We start from the raw sequence: 16,671 nt of genomic DNA on the forward strand, positions 1-16,671 counted from the left end.
GTGCAAACACAGGCACCTGTCCCGTTGACAGTGCCCGCGATTGGAATGCACTGTGCCTGTGACTTTGTTCAAGGTCAGGCCAGGGAGCGCGCATAGCGCGGATACCAGACGTGCCTGTCCCAGGCCTCGATGTGCTGGATCCCGAGACGGCCCCCCCGCACGGCCACTTGCCTGCAGACGTCTCCCAGCCCAGGCTTCCGGCTGAAAGGGGCCGAGAGTCGCTGGCTCTGAACTTCGAGGTCCAGCCGTCGAGCTAGAATCTCGAGCCTCTGAATTAAAATGTGAAGGAACTGGTTATTGTTTTTTTAAACTAAGCAAGCTGTTTGTTGAAAATACTTCCCCTGTGGTTTTTACGCGTTTTAATAGGTTTCGTGATGACTGAGGCCCACAGGAGGGGGAAATAACCGGGAGCGTGGACAGTAATGTGTTTACACGCCTGTTAATGCTGTTTGCCACTCATTTTCATAACCTTGGGCTGGAGCCTGAGCCGTGTGGGCAGGATGAGGACTCTTGAACTCAGAGCAGAGAGCTTTCCCCTGAGCTTGAGGTCAACACGGAAGAAGCAACTCCCCGTCCACCTGACCTGTGTCCTCTACGGGTCACACCCTGCGGGGACATCCACACCGGGCACCGCTTGAGGGCTTTGAGTGTATCGTGTCGCGGGGAGGTGGCCGGGCGCTTTGCCCGGGGCTGATTGCACACAGCCAGCATTTCGAAGTTGAGCCAGTGTTTTAAAGCCTGTGAGATTTCAGATAAAAACCTGGATTTCCAGTTTCTCCTAAAATCACCACAGATTCCACCACACAGCCTCGCGTTCCCTGTAGGGTGAGACCCGGCCACCAGCCCCGGGTGTCCTTTGTCATTTCCCTGCCTGCAGGGTGTGCAGTCCACGCGGTGGAGCTCCAGAAGCAGGGAAGGGGCACAGCCACGTTTGGATTTGGGGAAGAAATCTCTTCCGTGGGGTTTGAAGGTGACTAGACCAAGCCAGAATGTTACTTAGGAGAATCTGACCACAGGCCGGATGTCCCTGCAGTGATGGGGACAGGCGGGAATGTGGATCCCCGCCCCCCCCCCCCCCGGAAGGGCCACACCACACCAGCAGTTCCTGGGAGTGACCCAAGCAGATGAGGGTCAGTCACACTTCTGCGGTAGCTTAGCCCTTGTCCTGTGTTTACGCCGTGAATGAAGACAGAACAAATATTTGAAAGTAAATCACCACGTTCTCTCTCCTCGTTAGAAATACACACACAGTTGTGGGCCTGCCTCTAGAATTGACTTTGTTTTTTTGTCCTTTTTTTCTCTTAATTTATGCAGAGCACGGGTTTGGCCCCTTCTCAGTGCCTTCCCCCAAGAATCACATGTGTCATTTTCAAACTGGATATAGGCGCTCTTGAACTTTCATGTTAATTATCCGGCCTCGACTGTTGAGCTGATGGCTAACATGAAGCCCCCTCCCCTCCCGTTGTGTCAGGGGCGAGCTTCGGCTCCGACCGGGATGGGGACCTGACTGATCCCTGCCTGTGAACCCCAGGGTACCGGTCACACCAGGAGTGACTATTGAAAGTCATTCAAAGAAACATTTTCAGGAACATCTCTGGAGAGAAGCGTTTGAACGAGAGGTAGAGATGAAGTATAGGTGTTGCTGGTAGACTTTGTCACATACCTGAGACAGTGTCACCTGTGCTGTAGGACAGTGTCACCTGTGCTGTAGGACCCACCCAGACGCCAGGCACCTTCTGTGCACTCAGATGCCGGGATCAATTGTAACCAGAGGCCGCCTGATGAAAACGTTCTCTTAGCCTGCACTGGTTTTTAAAAATTAGGTATTTTTCCTTTTTCAAATGCTTTTCTCTTAAAATGTTTTTTTTAACGTTTATTCATTTTTGAGAGACAGAGCAAGCAGGGGAGGGGCAGACAGAGAGAGGAGACACAGAATCCGAGGCAGGCTCCAGGCTCTGAGCCATCAGCACAGAGCCCGACGCGGGGCTCGAACTCACGGACCGCGAGATCATGACCTGAGCCGAAGTCGGACGCTCAACCGACTGAGCCCCCCAGGCACCCCCTCTGATGCTTTTTTCAAATTGCTGGGTATCAGTTGCTCTTTAGAATGTTTCTGTTCGTTCAGTGGATATTTGCAAGCCCATTGTGTGCAGGACGCTGTTGCCCCCGACCTGGCTTCAGAAAGGAATGGGGCAGTGGGGGCAGTAAGGTGTTAGTGCCAAGGGCCACCAGCATGGCCAGGAGCTGCGCCAGCGCCTGGGGCGACGGCTGCCTCGCTGCCCAGGGCCAACGGCCCTGACCTCTCACCCTCTCGCCTTCTCCAGGCTCATTTGGTTTTAATCAGCTCCCCTGGTTCTCCCGCGGCCCCTAGTCGTTGTATTAAGGTCATAAAAGACCTGTAAGAACAACTTCCCAGCACATCTTTCACCTCCGCCCGGTTTGGCCACAGTTGGTGGCACCTTGGTGCTGTCAGTGTTTCGGGTGGCCCGTGGCTGCCTCTGAGCCCCGTTGCTGGAGCGGACGCAGCGGGCTGGGGAAGGAGACGGCCGTGACGCCTGGGTTTCCAGGAGGGCGTCAGTGATCATTTTGTCACTGTCCTCGCTAAGAATAAGATGGGAGATTTCTACAGAGCCAAGGCGAGAAGGAATCATGCAGTGTGTACCTTCCCGTCTGCCTTCCAGATTCCACGTGTAGATAAAGTGTGTCCTCTCCCGAATTGATTTAAATACAAGCCTGCTAACATATGTGGCCTGTCAGCCACAAAGTCCCGTGGCAGAAGTTCTTGATTTAGCAAATGAAAGTTAAAAAGAGTTGAGGCCCGAAAGCCCCTCTCTGAGCGGCCTCCTTAGAAGCCTCCCTCAGGCTGGGGGTGGCCCTCGCAGCAGCCGTGCGAGGCCAAGGCCCCCACGGAGCACACGGACACGGGAGCCCGGTCCTGGACGCAGGGCGTTGGAAGCCGGGCCTGTGCGCGGGCACTGCCCAGCTCCTGTGCGGCACGGGCCGTCCCCAGCGTTCAGTGCCCACTGAGGAGCTCGGCTTTGCAAAGGAAGCCTGGTTAAAACCAGGGATCTGATCGCAAAGGCCACAGTCGGCCTCCTGGGTCTTACGCACAGGTATCATTCCATTAGTACCCGCGTTGGAGTTTTGAAATTCTCCATTTTAACAAGATGTGACAGCTTTGTAATGATTCAGGTCCAATGGAACGTCTCACCGGGAAGCAGGTGGTCGTTTGGGTCCTGTCGGTATTCACACAGTCGCACAGCAGAGGCACGTTCAGGCCTGGGAGCGGGTTCCCCCGAGTGTGGGTTTGAGTTGTGAGAAGACCAGCGGGAAAGCTTGGCTTTACTTGTGAGAAAGTGCCTCAGGTGGACACTAGCTTCTTAATTTCCCTTCCCAGCGTGACTTCACCCTCCTCCCGGTGTGACCTCACCCTCCTCCCCGTGTGACCTCACCCTCCTCCCCGGGTGACCTCACCCTCCTCCCCGTGTGGCCTCACCCTCCTCCCCGTGTGGCCTCACCCTCCTCCCCGGGTGACCTCACCCTCCTCCCCGGGTGACCTCACCCTCCTCCCCGTGTGGCCTCACCCTCCTCCCCGTGTGATCTCACCCTCCTCCCCGTGTGATTTCACCCTCCTCCCCATGTGGACTCACCCTCTCTGTGTGATCTCACCCTCCTCCCCGTGTGACCTCACCCTCATCCCCGTGTGATCTCTCCCTTCTCCCCGTGTGACCTCACCCTCCTCCCTGTGTGATCTCACCCTCCTCCCCATGTGTCTTCACCCTCCTCCCCGTATGGCCTCACCCTCCTCCCCGTATGGCCTCACCCTCCTCCCCGTGTGACCTCACCCTCCTCTCCGTGTGATCTCACCCTCCTCCCTGTGTGACCTCACCCTCTTCCCCGTGTGATCTCACCCTCCTCCCCGTGTGACCTCACCCTCCTCTCTGTGTGATCTCACCCTCCTCCCCGTGTGACCTCACCCTTATCCCCGTGTGACTTCACCCTCCTCCCCGTATGGCCTCACCCTCCTCCCCATGTGATCTCACCTTCCTCCCCCTGTGATCTTACCCTCCTCCCTATATGGTCTCACAGACATCACTTGCCTGTGCTCACCTTCCTTTCTATGTGTTCTTACCTTCCTCCCCGTGTGATCTCACCCTCCTCTCCGTGTGACCTCACCCTCCTCCCCGTGTGACCTCACCCTCTTCCCTGTGTGACCTCACCCTCTTCCCTGTGTGATCTCACCCTCCTCCCTGTGTGATCTCACCTCTTCCCTGTGTGACCTCACCCTCCTTCCTGTGTGACCTCACCCTTCTCCCCATATGATCTCACCCTCCTCCCTGTGTGACCTCACCCTCCTTCCTGTGTGATCTCACCCTCCTCCCCGTGTGACCTCACCCTCCTCTCCGTGTGACCTCACCCTCCTTCCTGTGTGACCTCACCCTTCTCCCCATATGATCTCACCCTCCTCCCCGTGTGACCTCACCCTCCTCCCTGTGTGATCTCACCCTCCTCCCTGTATGACCTTACCCTCCTCCCTATATGGTCTCACAGACATCACTTGCCTGTGCTCACCCTCCTATATGTTCTTACCCTCCTCCCCATATGATCTCACCCTTCTCCCCTTGTGACCTCACTCTCCTCCCCGTGTGATCTCACCCTCCTCCCTGTGTGACTTCACCCTCCTCCCTGTGTGACCTCACCCTCCTCTCCGTGTGACCTCACCCTCCTTCCTGTGTGACCTCACCCTTCTCCCCATATGATCTCACCCTCCTCCCCATGTGACCTCACCCTCCTCCCCGTGTGATCCCACCCTCCTCCCCCTGTGACTTCACCCTCCCCCCTGTGTGGCCTCACCCTCCTCCCCGTGTGATCTCACAGACATCATTCACCTGTGCTCCCCCTCCTCCCTATGTGATCTCACAGACACAGTAATTGAGTGAAGGTACCTCAACTATTCCTTTTCTGCTGAACTCAGACTCTTATTTGGGATCAGTCACAGGCCTGATGACCAGCTCCCACGATGTGAATTATCCGTGTGTCAGGGAGGAAACGAGAAGCTAATCCTGGTCCACGCAGCCAGGGGGGGACACTGAATGAAGGAGGGGCACGTGGGGATGGGCAGAACACAGAGACAGCCAGGTCAAGGAAGGGGTGAAGCGTGGAGGGAGGCCCCCTGGTCTGCCCTGCGGTTTATACTGATCTGGTTGGCTCAGCAGCAGCACTGACCCATCCAAATGACAATTATGCAGGCAGAAATGTAAGGTATTTGAACTAGGAGAGCACTGGTATTTAAAGTTTGCTTTCTCAAAAAGGGTAGTTGAAAGGTTTAAACTAAAATAGAATTGTATTTTCTTGCTAGTCAAAGAGAACTGGGGTAGGGCAGAAGGGACGAGCAGGGACATCCTGGGAGCCCCTGGTCCAGGGCAGTCCACACACACCTGGGTAGTGTCACAGTGTGTGAGGGGGTCTCCCCGAGTTTTATGTACAGGTGAGGAAAATGGACAGTTTCCCCCACAGCCATGGTGGTTGAGCTAAGATTCATGTGTAGATCTGACCGCTGCAAAGCCGTGGTCCTCCGCGTGTGCTCTCCACCTCAAGATCAGGTAGATGGTTAACGATAAAAACAAAAACAAAGGGCAGTGTCCGTGGGATGAAAGTTGTCTGTGAGCTGGCTGGCACCACAGCAAAGGGGGAAGAGAAGACGTACACAATCTGGTCATTTCACAAGTAGAGGCAAACCTTGGAAGTCATTTTTTCGTCGGTGTGGACTTAGAAGCCCAGTATAATAAACGGAATAGGCAACTTTGTTAGCGTTTTACAGACAACACAGAAGCAGTAGCTGTTCTGGATTTGAGCCAGGTCCTGGGGCGGGGGGACCGGACACGTGCGTGTGCATGCATGAGCATTTGTGTGCACCTCTGGAGGGAGAGACGAGGCAAGCTAGCGGAGTCTGGGGATTTCGGAAGGTGTACAGACAGCACTTCCCTAGCCCGCCCTTTGCATATCACATCTCTGGGCCGGGCTATTCTTAGAACGTGCTAACACAATTTGAGGTTATACAATCTGATAGCCCGGGGTACTGGCATTTTAAGTTGTTGGTTAAGTGGAAATGAATATGCTTTGGAAGGCCAGCGTTCCACTAGGAAGGTTGATATTTTGCTGTAAGAAATTGAGAAGCATGATCCCCGAGCCATGTATCTCTACACAGGTGTTTCTGAGCTGGGCCAGAAAGGGTTTCCTTGAGAGGGAGCGCAGATCCACTGAAGGTGGACAGAGCCTGTGAGTCCCTGGAGGAGGAGGGGGAGGGGGAGGGGGAGGGGGAGAAGTGACCGTCCCTGGGGGCCAGGAGACCCTGGGGGCCAGGAGAGCGGGAAGCTGGTGCCAGAGGTTGGGAGTTCCGGAGGCAGGCTGTGTTTGGAGCCACACGGGGGCCTCGGAGCTGGCTGGGATTTACCGGGACCACCCCACCGAGGCCAGCCCAGCCTCCCCTCCCCCCTCCTCCCCCCCATAGCAGAGCCCCTACACCCACCCATCACAGTTCTTTGCCCTGCAGATGGTGAGAGACTGTGGCCCCTGTTCACTGTGCTGGGGGCTGTTTAGAAGGATGCTGAGGTCCTTTCTAATGGATTCATCAGGGGAGAATAACATGTGGAGAGTCTTTGGGAACTCCTAGGGAACCTTCTATTTCACACAAGGACCCCCCGCTAAGAGAAGACAGATGGTGAGACGTGCCCCCCCTGGTGTGATGTTCTCTTGCTAGTGACTTTCATGGAGAGTGCTGTGTTCCACGTGGTCATAATGTTGAGTATGTTCATCCGTGCTCCCCCACGAACGCCTAGAAGCGCCTTGAATAAAGCCTGACTTGGCCGATGTTTTGTTCTGTGAATGAATGAGTGAGCAAATGAGTGAATGAAGCAGATTATCTCCGCCTCACCTAGTGATTGGGACACCCTGAGGAGACACACCTGGAGCAAATGAATATGTCCATGCGTCATAATAGGCTTTTTAAAATGTGTATTTCAGTTCTCTTCTAGTGATCGCTCGGTTGAGCCGTTAACTTTCCTGGCATTCTGTTTCTGTCTGCATGAATCAGGACAGGAAAGCGTCTTTCTTCCTATCTGTGAATTTGGCCAGTTGACTTTATAATCCGGTTTCTGTGCTTTCTAGTTAAACTTTCATCGCTGTGCAAAGAAATTTCGAATTGAAGACGAAGTGCTCTTCCCCACTGATGGTGACGGGTTCTGCAGACTCGAGCACTGGAATGATAACCGAATTCTCGTAGGGATCCATGTGCGCGCCCGGGTCTCACCATTGTACCTAACACAGAATGTAAATGAGTCAGGAAATTAAGAATTCTTTCAATGAGACTTCAAACATTTTTCAGTTCGTATTTTACCAGTATTCAGCGTCCCCCCCCCCACCCCAGTATGACTTTTATTCACATTTCCAGGTACTTACAGAACTTTTCTTTCTGATGCTTCTCCTTTTGTAATTGGATTTCCTATTTCTTTTCCCGTTTCTTTTGCCCTTCTCTGTAGATCTATCAGGTTCAAAAGGTAGGCTCCTTCTTCTTTGTTTTCTAAATTGCATGTACTAGTTTTTTCCTTGCCAAGGGCCTGGTCACCTTTCAGAAATAATGCCCTTCATTGAAATAGAAGTTGTTACTGCTTCTTTGACTGCTTTGTTGATGAATTGGTTTGATCAAGATGCCAAAGTTGCTACTTATACCCCCTTAAAAAGCCACCATTAGACACACGTCTGTTCACAGAAGGCTTTCCTCGTCTCTGCTTTTCTCAAATTAGAAAATTACTTCTTTGAAAAAAAAAAATTCTAAGGCAAAGTAAAATCACATTTCAGGATGTGGGAAACCCTTGAAATCAGCTGTTTAAGGAGAGATTATCCTTCCATATAATTTTATTAGAAAAAAATTTAAGTATCCATGCAGATTACCGTACACTAAAAGAGTATTAAATATTGATTTAAAAATCGGAGCAAAAAAGAAAATGATACAACAGGAAAATCCAAGAGCTTAAAATATACCTGCCGTCCACCCCTAACATTCAGGATAGTAATGTGCCTCTCTGTTCCCTAGCCCTTCGTAGAACCAGCTGAAGGTTAGAGATAAATACACTAGCAGGCCAGGTGCAGAGAGTACAGTAGGAAACAACCAGGTAAGGGGCTCCTGATTCAGCGATGATGATGGAGTGAGTGGGAATTCAGAGTGTGTATACTGGAGCCTTTCCTGTAAATGTACCTAGTTTGTTACTTACGACAACCATAATAGCTGCTTTTCATAAATGTATTTAGTCTATAGATGAAGAATGGTATCTTTTAGAGCAGCTAAGAAAATCAAAGGAAGATGACTGTTTCAGAGGTTAGAACAAGCCCTTTTAAACACAGTCCATTTAAAAAGTCCTCCCATGGGGTCCTTTGCTATGATATCAGACTGCCTTTGTGTCCTGCTCCCCATCCCCACTCTGCATAACTATTACCTGGTGGGAAGAAAGCAGGTGAGTAATTGCAATGGATGTTGAAGCTAGATCCAAACGTACCTACAGAGTCTCCGTAGGAATTTAACAAGTAAAAGGCAAGGGGGAACCCTCACTGTAACAAATGGCCCTGAACCGAGGAAGGAGACTCCACCTGCTAATTTCCACTCTGGTTCATTCCTTTCTAGTTCTAGATCACTTTTATCTTCTCAGCAACACCAGGGACAGGCTGTTAGAACTTTGTCAGAATGTTAATTTGTACACAAAGTAAACTAGAAAGGAGTCCAGGAAGTCCCCGCTCCAAAAGCGGATGTACATTTTTGTAATAAAGATGTGCCAGGGAGAGAAAGCTTTCCTTATTACCATTTGAGAAGAGGAAAAGGAGGCAGTAAACATCTCTCAGCCCATCTGGCTGTTCTGTGCGACAGTTTCTCTTCTCCCGAATCAAAGCTATTTCTGAAAGTCAAGCCCCTTTTGTAAGTTTGGCTGTTGCTTCCTGCGCATGACTCACTGGCTAATCATAGTGGTTTACATTTGAAACATTGTACGCTTTCTGCACGCCGCTGTGCTGGCCCGCTCACTAACATCAGAACTGCTAGCTGGGGGCACCTAGCTCTTTCTGGGGGTGTTCTCCCTCCCTGAAGGGACATGGAAATGTAGCCACAGTCATAGAGCTACTTATAAGGCCACCATGATCGTCGCAAAAGACAGCGGTAGATGGTGTGCCTTTGCTGATACAGGCACAGAACTGGCAGAAGAAAATAGGGAGACTGATAATACAAGCTTCTTTTGGAATTTAGACAATTTTTGTGAACTGATGTAGGCTCCCCCCCCTTTTTTTTTAAAAATACATTTTTTCCATCTTGTAATTAAGCCAGGAGATGACGAGGTTTGGTGGCATCTCATTTCACGTGTGAGAAACACGGAATTTGGCAGTGAGAGTGGAGCAAGCGTTAACGCTGTTGCTCGGCTGGGAAACTGAGCTCGAAACATCAAAGGAAAGTGACTAACAGGAAGAGACCCGGCTCGTGTAGGTTTGATGTTGCAGTTCTGCCCCCGGGCGGAATGCTCGAGCCTGCTTCAACTCTCCCTCCAGCGTCTTCCTCTTCCAGACCGCCGCCGTCTGGAGGAGAAAGGGCCAAGACGGTCTCGAAGCCATCTACTGAAAGTCTGGCCACCCCTCAAGATCCACTGAAACTAAGCCAAATTTAGCAGCGTGTTTCGGCAATTGGAAAACAATTTCAAAACTTGTCTTCTACTTTCAGCAATGGGTTTTTTTTTTTCCTTTTTCTGATTATAAGGTTTTCACGTATGAAGAGGAAAACCACGTGTTGTGTGGTATGGGGGTTTGGTCAGGTATTCCTCGCTTTTCCTGTTGGAATGGAGGGAAAAGTGAGGAGAAAGGCAGAACCCCATTATCTGAGACTGTACGTGGGCTCCCACCGATCTTTGGAATTACTATATTTAGTAATGGTAACAGCCATTCTGAGTCCGCTCTCCTAGTTTTAACTTGACCCGCTGTGGCTTAGACAAGCAAGCTAAACCCTGCAGACATTGGCTAAAGAAAATGCCGAACATAAGCCGCTCATGTAAATTTTTTTTTTTTTTTTCCTGCACCAAGCCCTCTTAGCTAAGTCATCTTTCCATCGGTGACGTGCTATAAAGACATCCAAAGAACGTAAATTCTCCTGGGCCTAAATTTAGCGTGGGCACCAGATAGCTGGCGGCCTAGGGGTCAGCACACATTCTCTCCCTCCTCCCCCACACCGAAGAAGCTTTTCTTATTCTGCTGTAGCAACAGCATGAGTTCTTTCGCTCTGCAGGCTGGAACAGCCTTCCCCAAGGGCTGCTGGGCTGAGTTTCAGTTCCCGGTCCAGAGTGCCTCGTCCTGGCCCTGTTGGCTTGCCTGGGAGGGGCGGGGTGAGGAGGGCGAGGGGTCTCTCTGCACAGGTTCACGCACTGTGCAGATTGCTCGGGAGCGCTCCCCTGCGGAGCCGCAACCTTGGTCTCTGCTGCTTTGCCCCAGCATGTTACCCTCAGCGTGTGGCTTGGGCAGTGGTTTGGAAATGCATGTCAGAGCAGTTTCTTGTGTGGTTACTGTTTCACTTCTTGCCTAATTTTCTTTCCCTTCTGTCCATAGAAATATTATGGGCTGGACACAAAATGGGGTGACATCGAACAGTGGATGGTAGGCCTTGAATACAATTTTAAGAACTTTAAGTGGCTTATAATTTTATTCTTTTCAAAAAAATTTTTTTAATGTTTGTTTTTGACAGAGAGAGAGAGAGAGAGATCAAACATGAGTGGGGAAGGGGCAGAGAGAGAGGGAGACACAGAATCCGAAACAGGCTCCAGGCTCTGAGCTGTCCGCACAGAGCCTGATGCAGGCCTCGAACCCGCAAACCGTGAGCTCATGACCTGAGCCAAAGTCGGACGCTCAACCGACTGAGCCACCCAGGCGCCCCGGTTTATAATTTTATTCTTATTCAGTTTGATTATAGCAATAGATTCCTGCCCTGCCATAATTGAATCCTGAGAGATTTTCTCCCCGGGACTTCTGGTCTGGCCTGATTGTTTACATCCCTGTGAAGCTGGGTCAGAAATGGTCCTGGCTGGGCATTTTTGTCTGGTCTGTTCAGTAGCCGCTGACTCTTGGAGTCAGCACGCTAGCTGTGGCTTGTGGGGGTCTCCGGGGCCACTGCCTCCCTTCGCCTTGGGCAGAGGACTCTCCGCCAGGCACACTCAGCAGGAGATGGTGCCTCAGGCATGACGCTCTAGAAGGGGGAGCATTCCCCTTGCCCCAGGAGAACGCGGACCCACTGCTTCTCTCATTAATTCATCCACCTCAATTCCCGCCCCTGCCTCTTGTCCTTGACACCTCACTGAATGGCCTCATGGACATCATCACATACTTTTAGCAATTAAGAGCCTGGCCAGTGGAAATGCCACAGTCATTGTCCCTTATGGATAAATAATGCAAAGAAATGTAAAATTATCTCTTCTCTTAGACACCTGTATAGAACGTGAAAGAGAAGAGTTCTTGAAATATAGAGTATATATGTCCTCTACCGAAAAAATTATTCACTTCAACCTTCATTATGTGTAAACCCCATCATTTTAGGCTTCTGTGGCATAGGCAGATGTATTTTTGTCAAATCTTAAGACCCAGTTAAAAGATATCTCATTGCTTTGTATACCATCGAGAAAGAAAAAAGTGCTGCTAATTATAATGTGGGCAACCTTGATTATAACATATACCCCCAGCTGCAGAGATGTGCAAACATGTGGAAAACTGCCTATCTCAGAATGCACAAAATACAGTAGATGGGGTGACACCCTTATTGGATCTTTTCCAGAAATGACTTATCTTCTGATTCCCAAAGGAAAGAGAATAAGGTTCTGAATGTAGGGGGAAAAGTAGACTAGTTTAAAGGGACCACACAGTAGAGGTTAGGGACAAACTAAGGCCCAACCTCTCTCCCAACACATGCTTTTAAAGCCAAAATGAAAGATGCAGATTACTTGTGTGCTTAGGTACCCCCGCCCAAAGAGAACATCCTTCCCCAGTGGTTTAATTGAAGCCTTTGATGACAGCAAAGAAAATATTTATGTGACATTTATATCAGAAATACCAGCGGACTAAGGCTTCTCCTCTGTCTGTACCTGACCTTTAATGCTGTTTCTTCCCTTGCTTTGGTAGGAAGACAGTGAGCGTTATTCACGTAGATCCAGAAGAAACACATCGGTTAGTACTGTGTTCATTTTGATTGAAGTCTAATTTGTAGTTGTAGTGGCTGAAATACATAAATTGCGTGTGTGCGTGTGTGTATTTTAGTGATGCTTATAAAAGAAATTAATACTGATACTATTACCTAAACAAAGGCTTTTAGCCTGTTGACCTAACTTGGTGAAGGGAGCATTGGAAACTTCTGAATATTAATATGTTCGTGACAGTTTTAATGCTTCTTCTGCTATCGAATACCCATGAATAATTTTGAGAGCGATACGCACTGAGGCTACGTGTTTATAGGTTGCCAGCAAAGAAATGACATTAACGTAAAGCGGTATCATCCAGAAACAGCCCTCTGTAAACAGAGGCGCACAGACGGGGCCGTTTGGAGAAGACAGAGGCTCCGGTGTGCTGAGATTTCCAGAGTCACCTACCTTGGGGCCCTGCTATGGTGTCGTGGGCCACGTCCCCTCTGAAAGTTGGACGTCGGCTTCTTTTATGCGTGTTATATTATGCTTCATGGCTGTTTTCATCCTTTCTTTCACTAGGCTTCCGACGAAGACGAGCGCATGTCAGTGGGTAGTCGTGGAAGTCTGAGGGTCAGTAACCAGGATGACTGGGTTTGCACGGTACAGTCTGTGTGGACATCCTTTGCCGCCTGTGTCCCCGCAGTCAGATTTCGCGTCCATTACCCCGCAGTCTTGTTACCAGTATCTGGGAAGCCGCTCGTTTGAAGTCTCATCACTGGTGGCATGTTTCCTTGTGGTGCGGAAAGAGTATTGGTAAACGCGGGCACTTTTGTCGTGTCTTTCGCCCGCGTGGGCAAATCGTAACGTTTTTATATCCCTCCGCATCACAACACTGCCACGCCCCGATTAAGTCGTCTCTGTGCGGCGCTGGCGCCCTGAAGGGATCCTGCTTGCCTCCACGCTCCCCGCAAATGTGCATCTCAGCTCAAGCACCTGTTAACTCAGTGCTGTTCTTGTGTAGCTCCTTGAAAACTGCAGCAGGCGACCTGGGGGGAAATCAGAGCAGGTCAGATCCCTGAGACCCGGGTCTGCTCGCCCAAGTCTTTCCTTCGGTCAGCGGTGATGGAACGTCTTCGTCACTGACAGCTTGATGGCTGGCAGAGACGAATACGTGGTTTTCCGTAAACATTCCCAAAACCTTCATAATTAGACTGGAGAACGTTGAGTGCTTTGGGAAGCGAAGCAGAGAAACTGTGTTTTGCTTAGTGCCTTAAGTCGGTCAATGACTGCGAGCATGTCCGTGTTATCACCACAGGGTTGCTGTCGCTGTCGCTGCTGGTAAGAAGGAGGCCTCAATGCAGCCGCTCCATTTCACTTGGGGACGGTATGGAGTAGAAAGCTTGTTTCCACCTTAACAATTAAATTATAGTATCACTCCTAGACTTTTTTTTTTTTTTGACGTTTATTTTAAGAGAGAGAGAGCTCGAGAAGGGGAGGGACAGAGAGAGAGGGAGAGAGACAGAATCCCAGGCAGGGTCCATGCTGCCAGCATAGAGCCTGACGGGGCTCCAACTGACAAACCCATGAGACCTTGTTCCGAGCTGAAGTCAAGACTTGGATGGTCAAGGACTGAGCCACCCGGGCGCCCCACCAGCCCTAGACTTCCTGTGTGGCCGCTGAGCGTGCATTTCGTCGGCTGTTCACAACAGTCAGCTATAAAGATAAGACACTGTTGGGGTGTCAGGCAAGTCACTGTCACTGCCCTGGCAGGTGCCAAAAACGGATCCATAGTGATTTTGCCAGAAAGTAACGGTTCAGATGTGAGGTCTGTTCAAGAGTTCCGCACTCTGAAACTTTCCCCTCAGCCATACGGTCGTCACTTCCTCATAGACCTTCTCTCTGACAAGAGGCCAGAGGAAGTAACTTTTATGTAACCAAAACATCATAAATGCAAAACTCAGTTTGCAGAATCTGTGGAGGAGACACAGGAGTAAGCAGGCCCAGGAGAAGGGCGGCCCTTGAAGCCGAGAGAAGATACTGTTTCCAGGAGGAAGCGAGGGGTCCAGTAAGCATGGGACCAAGGGCCTTAGCATCGTGGAGGACGTCGGTGACCTTGACAAGGAGACTTTTGGTGGAAATGGGGAGAGCAAAACCTGATTAATGCAGGCCCAAGAGAGAACAGCAGAGAAATCGGCCGCAGAATCCAAATCTATCACCGTATCGTTTTCAGATCTTTGATCCTCCACACTTGGTATTCGGGATTTGGGGTACACTTGCATTTTTCTGGGAAGAGAATTTGTCGCTTTCTTAACATTCTCGGAAAGTCTCCTGACCCCAGGGAGTTTAAAACGATTGCAGTCTTAGTGAGTGTTAGGGTGTTTATAGCCTTCCATTTCATTCTCAATGAGTTTAACCTACATGAGTTACGTTTCTTTGCTAGACGCCGTTCTTTGCCAAGATTTCAAGCATTTTTGTTTTAAGGTGTCACATTTTAGAGAAGAGGCCCACAACCTGGACGTTGAATAAGAGAGGGGGAGAAAGTGGAAAATCAACCGTGGATGGGATTTTCATGTTCAGCCGGGTGGTTTCCTACACCACTCTTCCCCGTGATATGTCTGATCTTGTGAAATAACACTCTTTAAAAACCACAGACTTGAGCACTTGGATCCTGGAGATAAGAGGCAGACCTCGTAACTCTGACGGGTTCAGGACAAGCCCAGAGCAGCGAGGAGGTGACAGCATCCGTCCCCAGGTCCTCTGGGGCCTGGACGCTCTGACCGCCTTTGGTTGTTGGGCCAACTGTGCTGCTGGGAGAAAGCTCATCTTGCTCCCTGTCTGTACAGGGTCAGTTCATGCTGTGTTTATGTGCCTTAATATTCTGAAATCCTCCATTTGCAAAGTTCAGAGGTCAGGTCTCTTATTTCTTGACTTTCTCAAAATATGGGCCTTCTTCATTCATCACTGACAGCGACGTAAACCCCAAACAGGAAAATGTTATCTCCCTGGGGTCTGCATGGACCTTCTTCTCAGCAAACCTAGATTTTTGGACATCTTAAGACTTTCGTTTTTCTTAGTTAAAAATTGAGAGTGATACAGGTGTTCCCCTTTTGTCTAATATAAATAGAGTAGGTCTTATATAAGAGGAGGGGGTCAGACTGCTCAGTCCGATTTCATGAATTACAGCAACCCTTGCCATGGAAGTTTGATTTAATGTTACTGCATTTTATGATAGCTTCATTCTGATGCTGTTCCTTTTGTAAATACACAAGATCCTGGAAGTCCTGAAAAAAAATGTAATTTTGTGAAGATTTCAAGATCACCTGGCTTGTATTTTATGTTTTGTGATGTATGAGTTAACTTACTCTCACTGATCTTTGACAACTCTGTTTTCTGTTGTTTTCCTCTCCATCCGCACGCCGACAGCCACAGCCTGACCTGGATTATGGGGGTCCTTACGCCTGGGTGAGACGGTTGGATAGATGCTGGGGCGTGATCCTAATAGTACTTACTGTGTGATACGTAATAACCTATGGTGCTTCCACTAATCTCGTGGCTGTGTTTGTCCACAAAGCCCAGTATGTCTTTGTCCAGAAAGACACACGTGCCGTCCCCCAGACTCCCTCGGGGGACGACGGGCCGGAGGGCAGATGTCCCCAGCAGAGTGAGCGCTCTGCGTCCAGAGCCCCCTGGGTGTGCCACTGGTCCTCAGGGTCGGCCCGTGCGTGAACACACTCAACTCACCATGCAGTCTGAGCACCAGCTGTGTGCTGACAGCTGTGGGCACCAGTCGGGGGGAGGGCACCTTGCTTTCAAGGAACTCAGATCAGATCAGGAATTCCCAAAGCCTCTGTGTTGCTTTTCAAAGATTAAGTTCAAAGTTACTTTATGTAATGAAAATTCCGTCCTTTTCTGATCTGTCCGTTGAAATGAAATGTGCGATCCCACCCTTTTGCCAAAAAGTGCTGTTCCGGTAACAAAAACGAAGCCTTTCGATTTAAATTCGGAGTTTCCCTTCCTACGTCCGTCTGTCTGCACCTCATGCTTTCTGAAAACCCGTAAATTTAAGCGACAGGTTAAAAAGGAGAGAAGTTTCATCCCGCCAGAAATTAGCAATAAAGTGATTTCCGTACTGAAGGGATCGTAGCAATTTAGACACGGCTTCATTTTTAGGACTTTTTCTAGAGCATTTTGGGCTTCATTCATTCTACCGCATTTCAAAGGTACTTGGCAAATCTCTGTTTTTAAAACGTGTTTTTGCCTCTAAGACGATAATTTAATAGTGCCATAGAGTTGCGTAGCACTGGTGAGCCCCGAGCCTCCTGCTGGGCTGCTGGTTATGGATCGGAGCCGTCGAGGGACGGGGACGGATCCGCCACGGAGCGTGGGAAGCCCAGGGGCACGTGATTAGATTCGGGAAGTGCTTTCACACAGCGCCCCACAGCACTTAACAGTGACCTCAGTCCTCACCAGTCCTCGTAGTTCT

At 50.0% G+C, this 16,671-nt stretch overlaps 1 protein-coding gene across 40 annotated transcripts in view; it reads left to right on the forward strand.

The window, feature by feature from the left end:
- Positions 1–16,671, forward strand: part of LRRFIP1 (LRR binding FLII interacting protein 1) — a 141,540-nt gene that overhangs the window by 72,915 nt on the left and 51,954 nt on the right. For 14 of the 40 annotated variants that reach the window (XM_047846516.1, XM_047846522.1, XM_047846479.1 and 11 more), the window contains exons 3-7: positions 7,539–7,556; positions 10,630–10,677; positions 12,190–12,234; positions 12,768–12,818; positions 15,612–15,650. The exons of 13 other annotated variants lie outside the window; for them this stretch is intronic. In XM_047846516.1, the coding sequence (XP_047702472.1) occupies positions 7,539–7,556; positions 10,630–10,677; positions 12,190–12,234; positions 12,768–12,818; positions 15,612–15,650 (201 nt within the window). The remainder of the gene's footprint in view (positions 1–7,538; positions 7,557–10,629; positions 10,678–12,189; positions 12,235–12,767; positions 12,819–15,611; positions 15,651–16,671) is intronic. 13 more of the 40 variants (XM_047846501.1, XM_047846506.1, XM_047846510.1 and 10 more) reach the window with 6 other exon arrangements.

This window comes from Prionailurus viverrinus, unplaced genomic scaffold (genome assembly GCF_022837055.1).
Source record: "Prionailurus viverrinus isolate Anna unplaced genomic scaffold, UM_Priviv_1.0 scaffold_39, whole genome shotgun sequence".
Taxonomy (NCBI): Eukaryota; Metazoa; Chordata; class Mammalia; order Carnivora; family Felidae; genus Prionailurus; species Prionailurus viverrinus.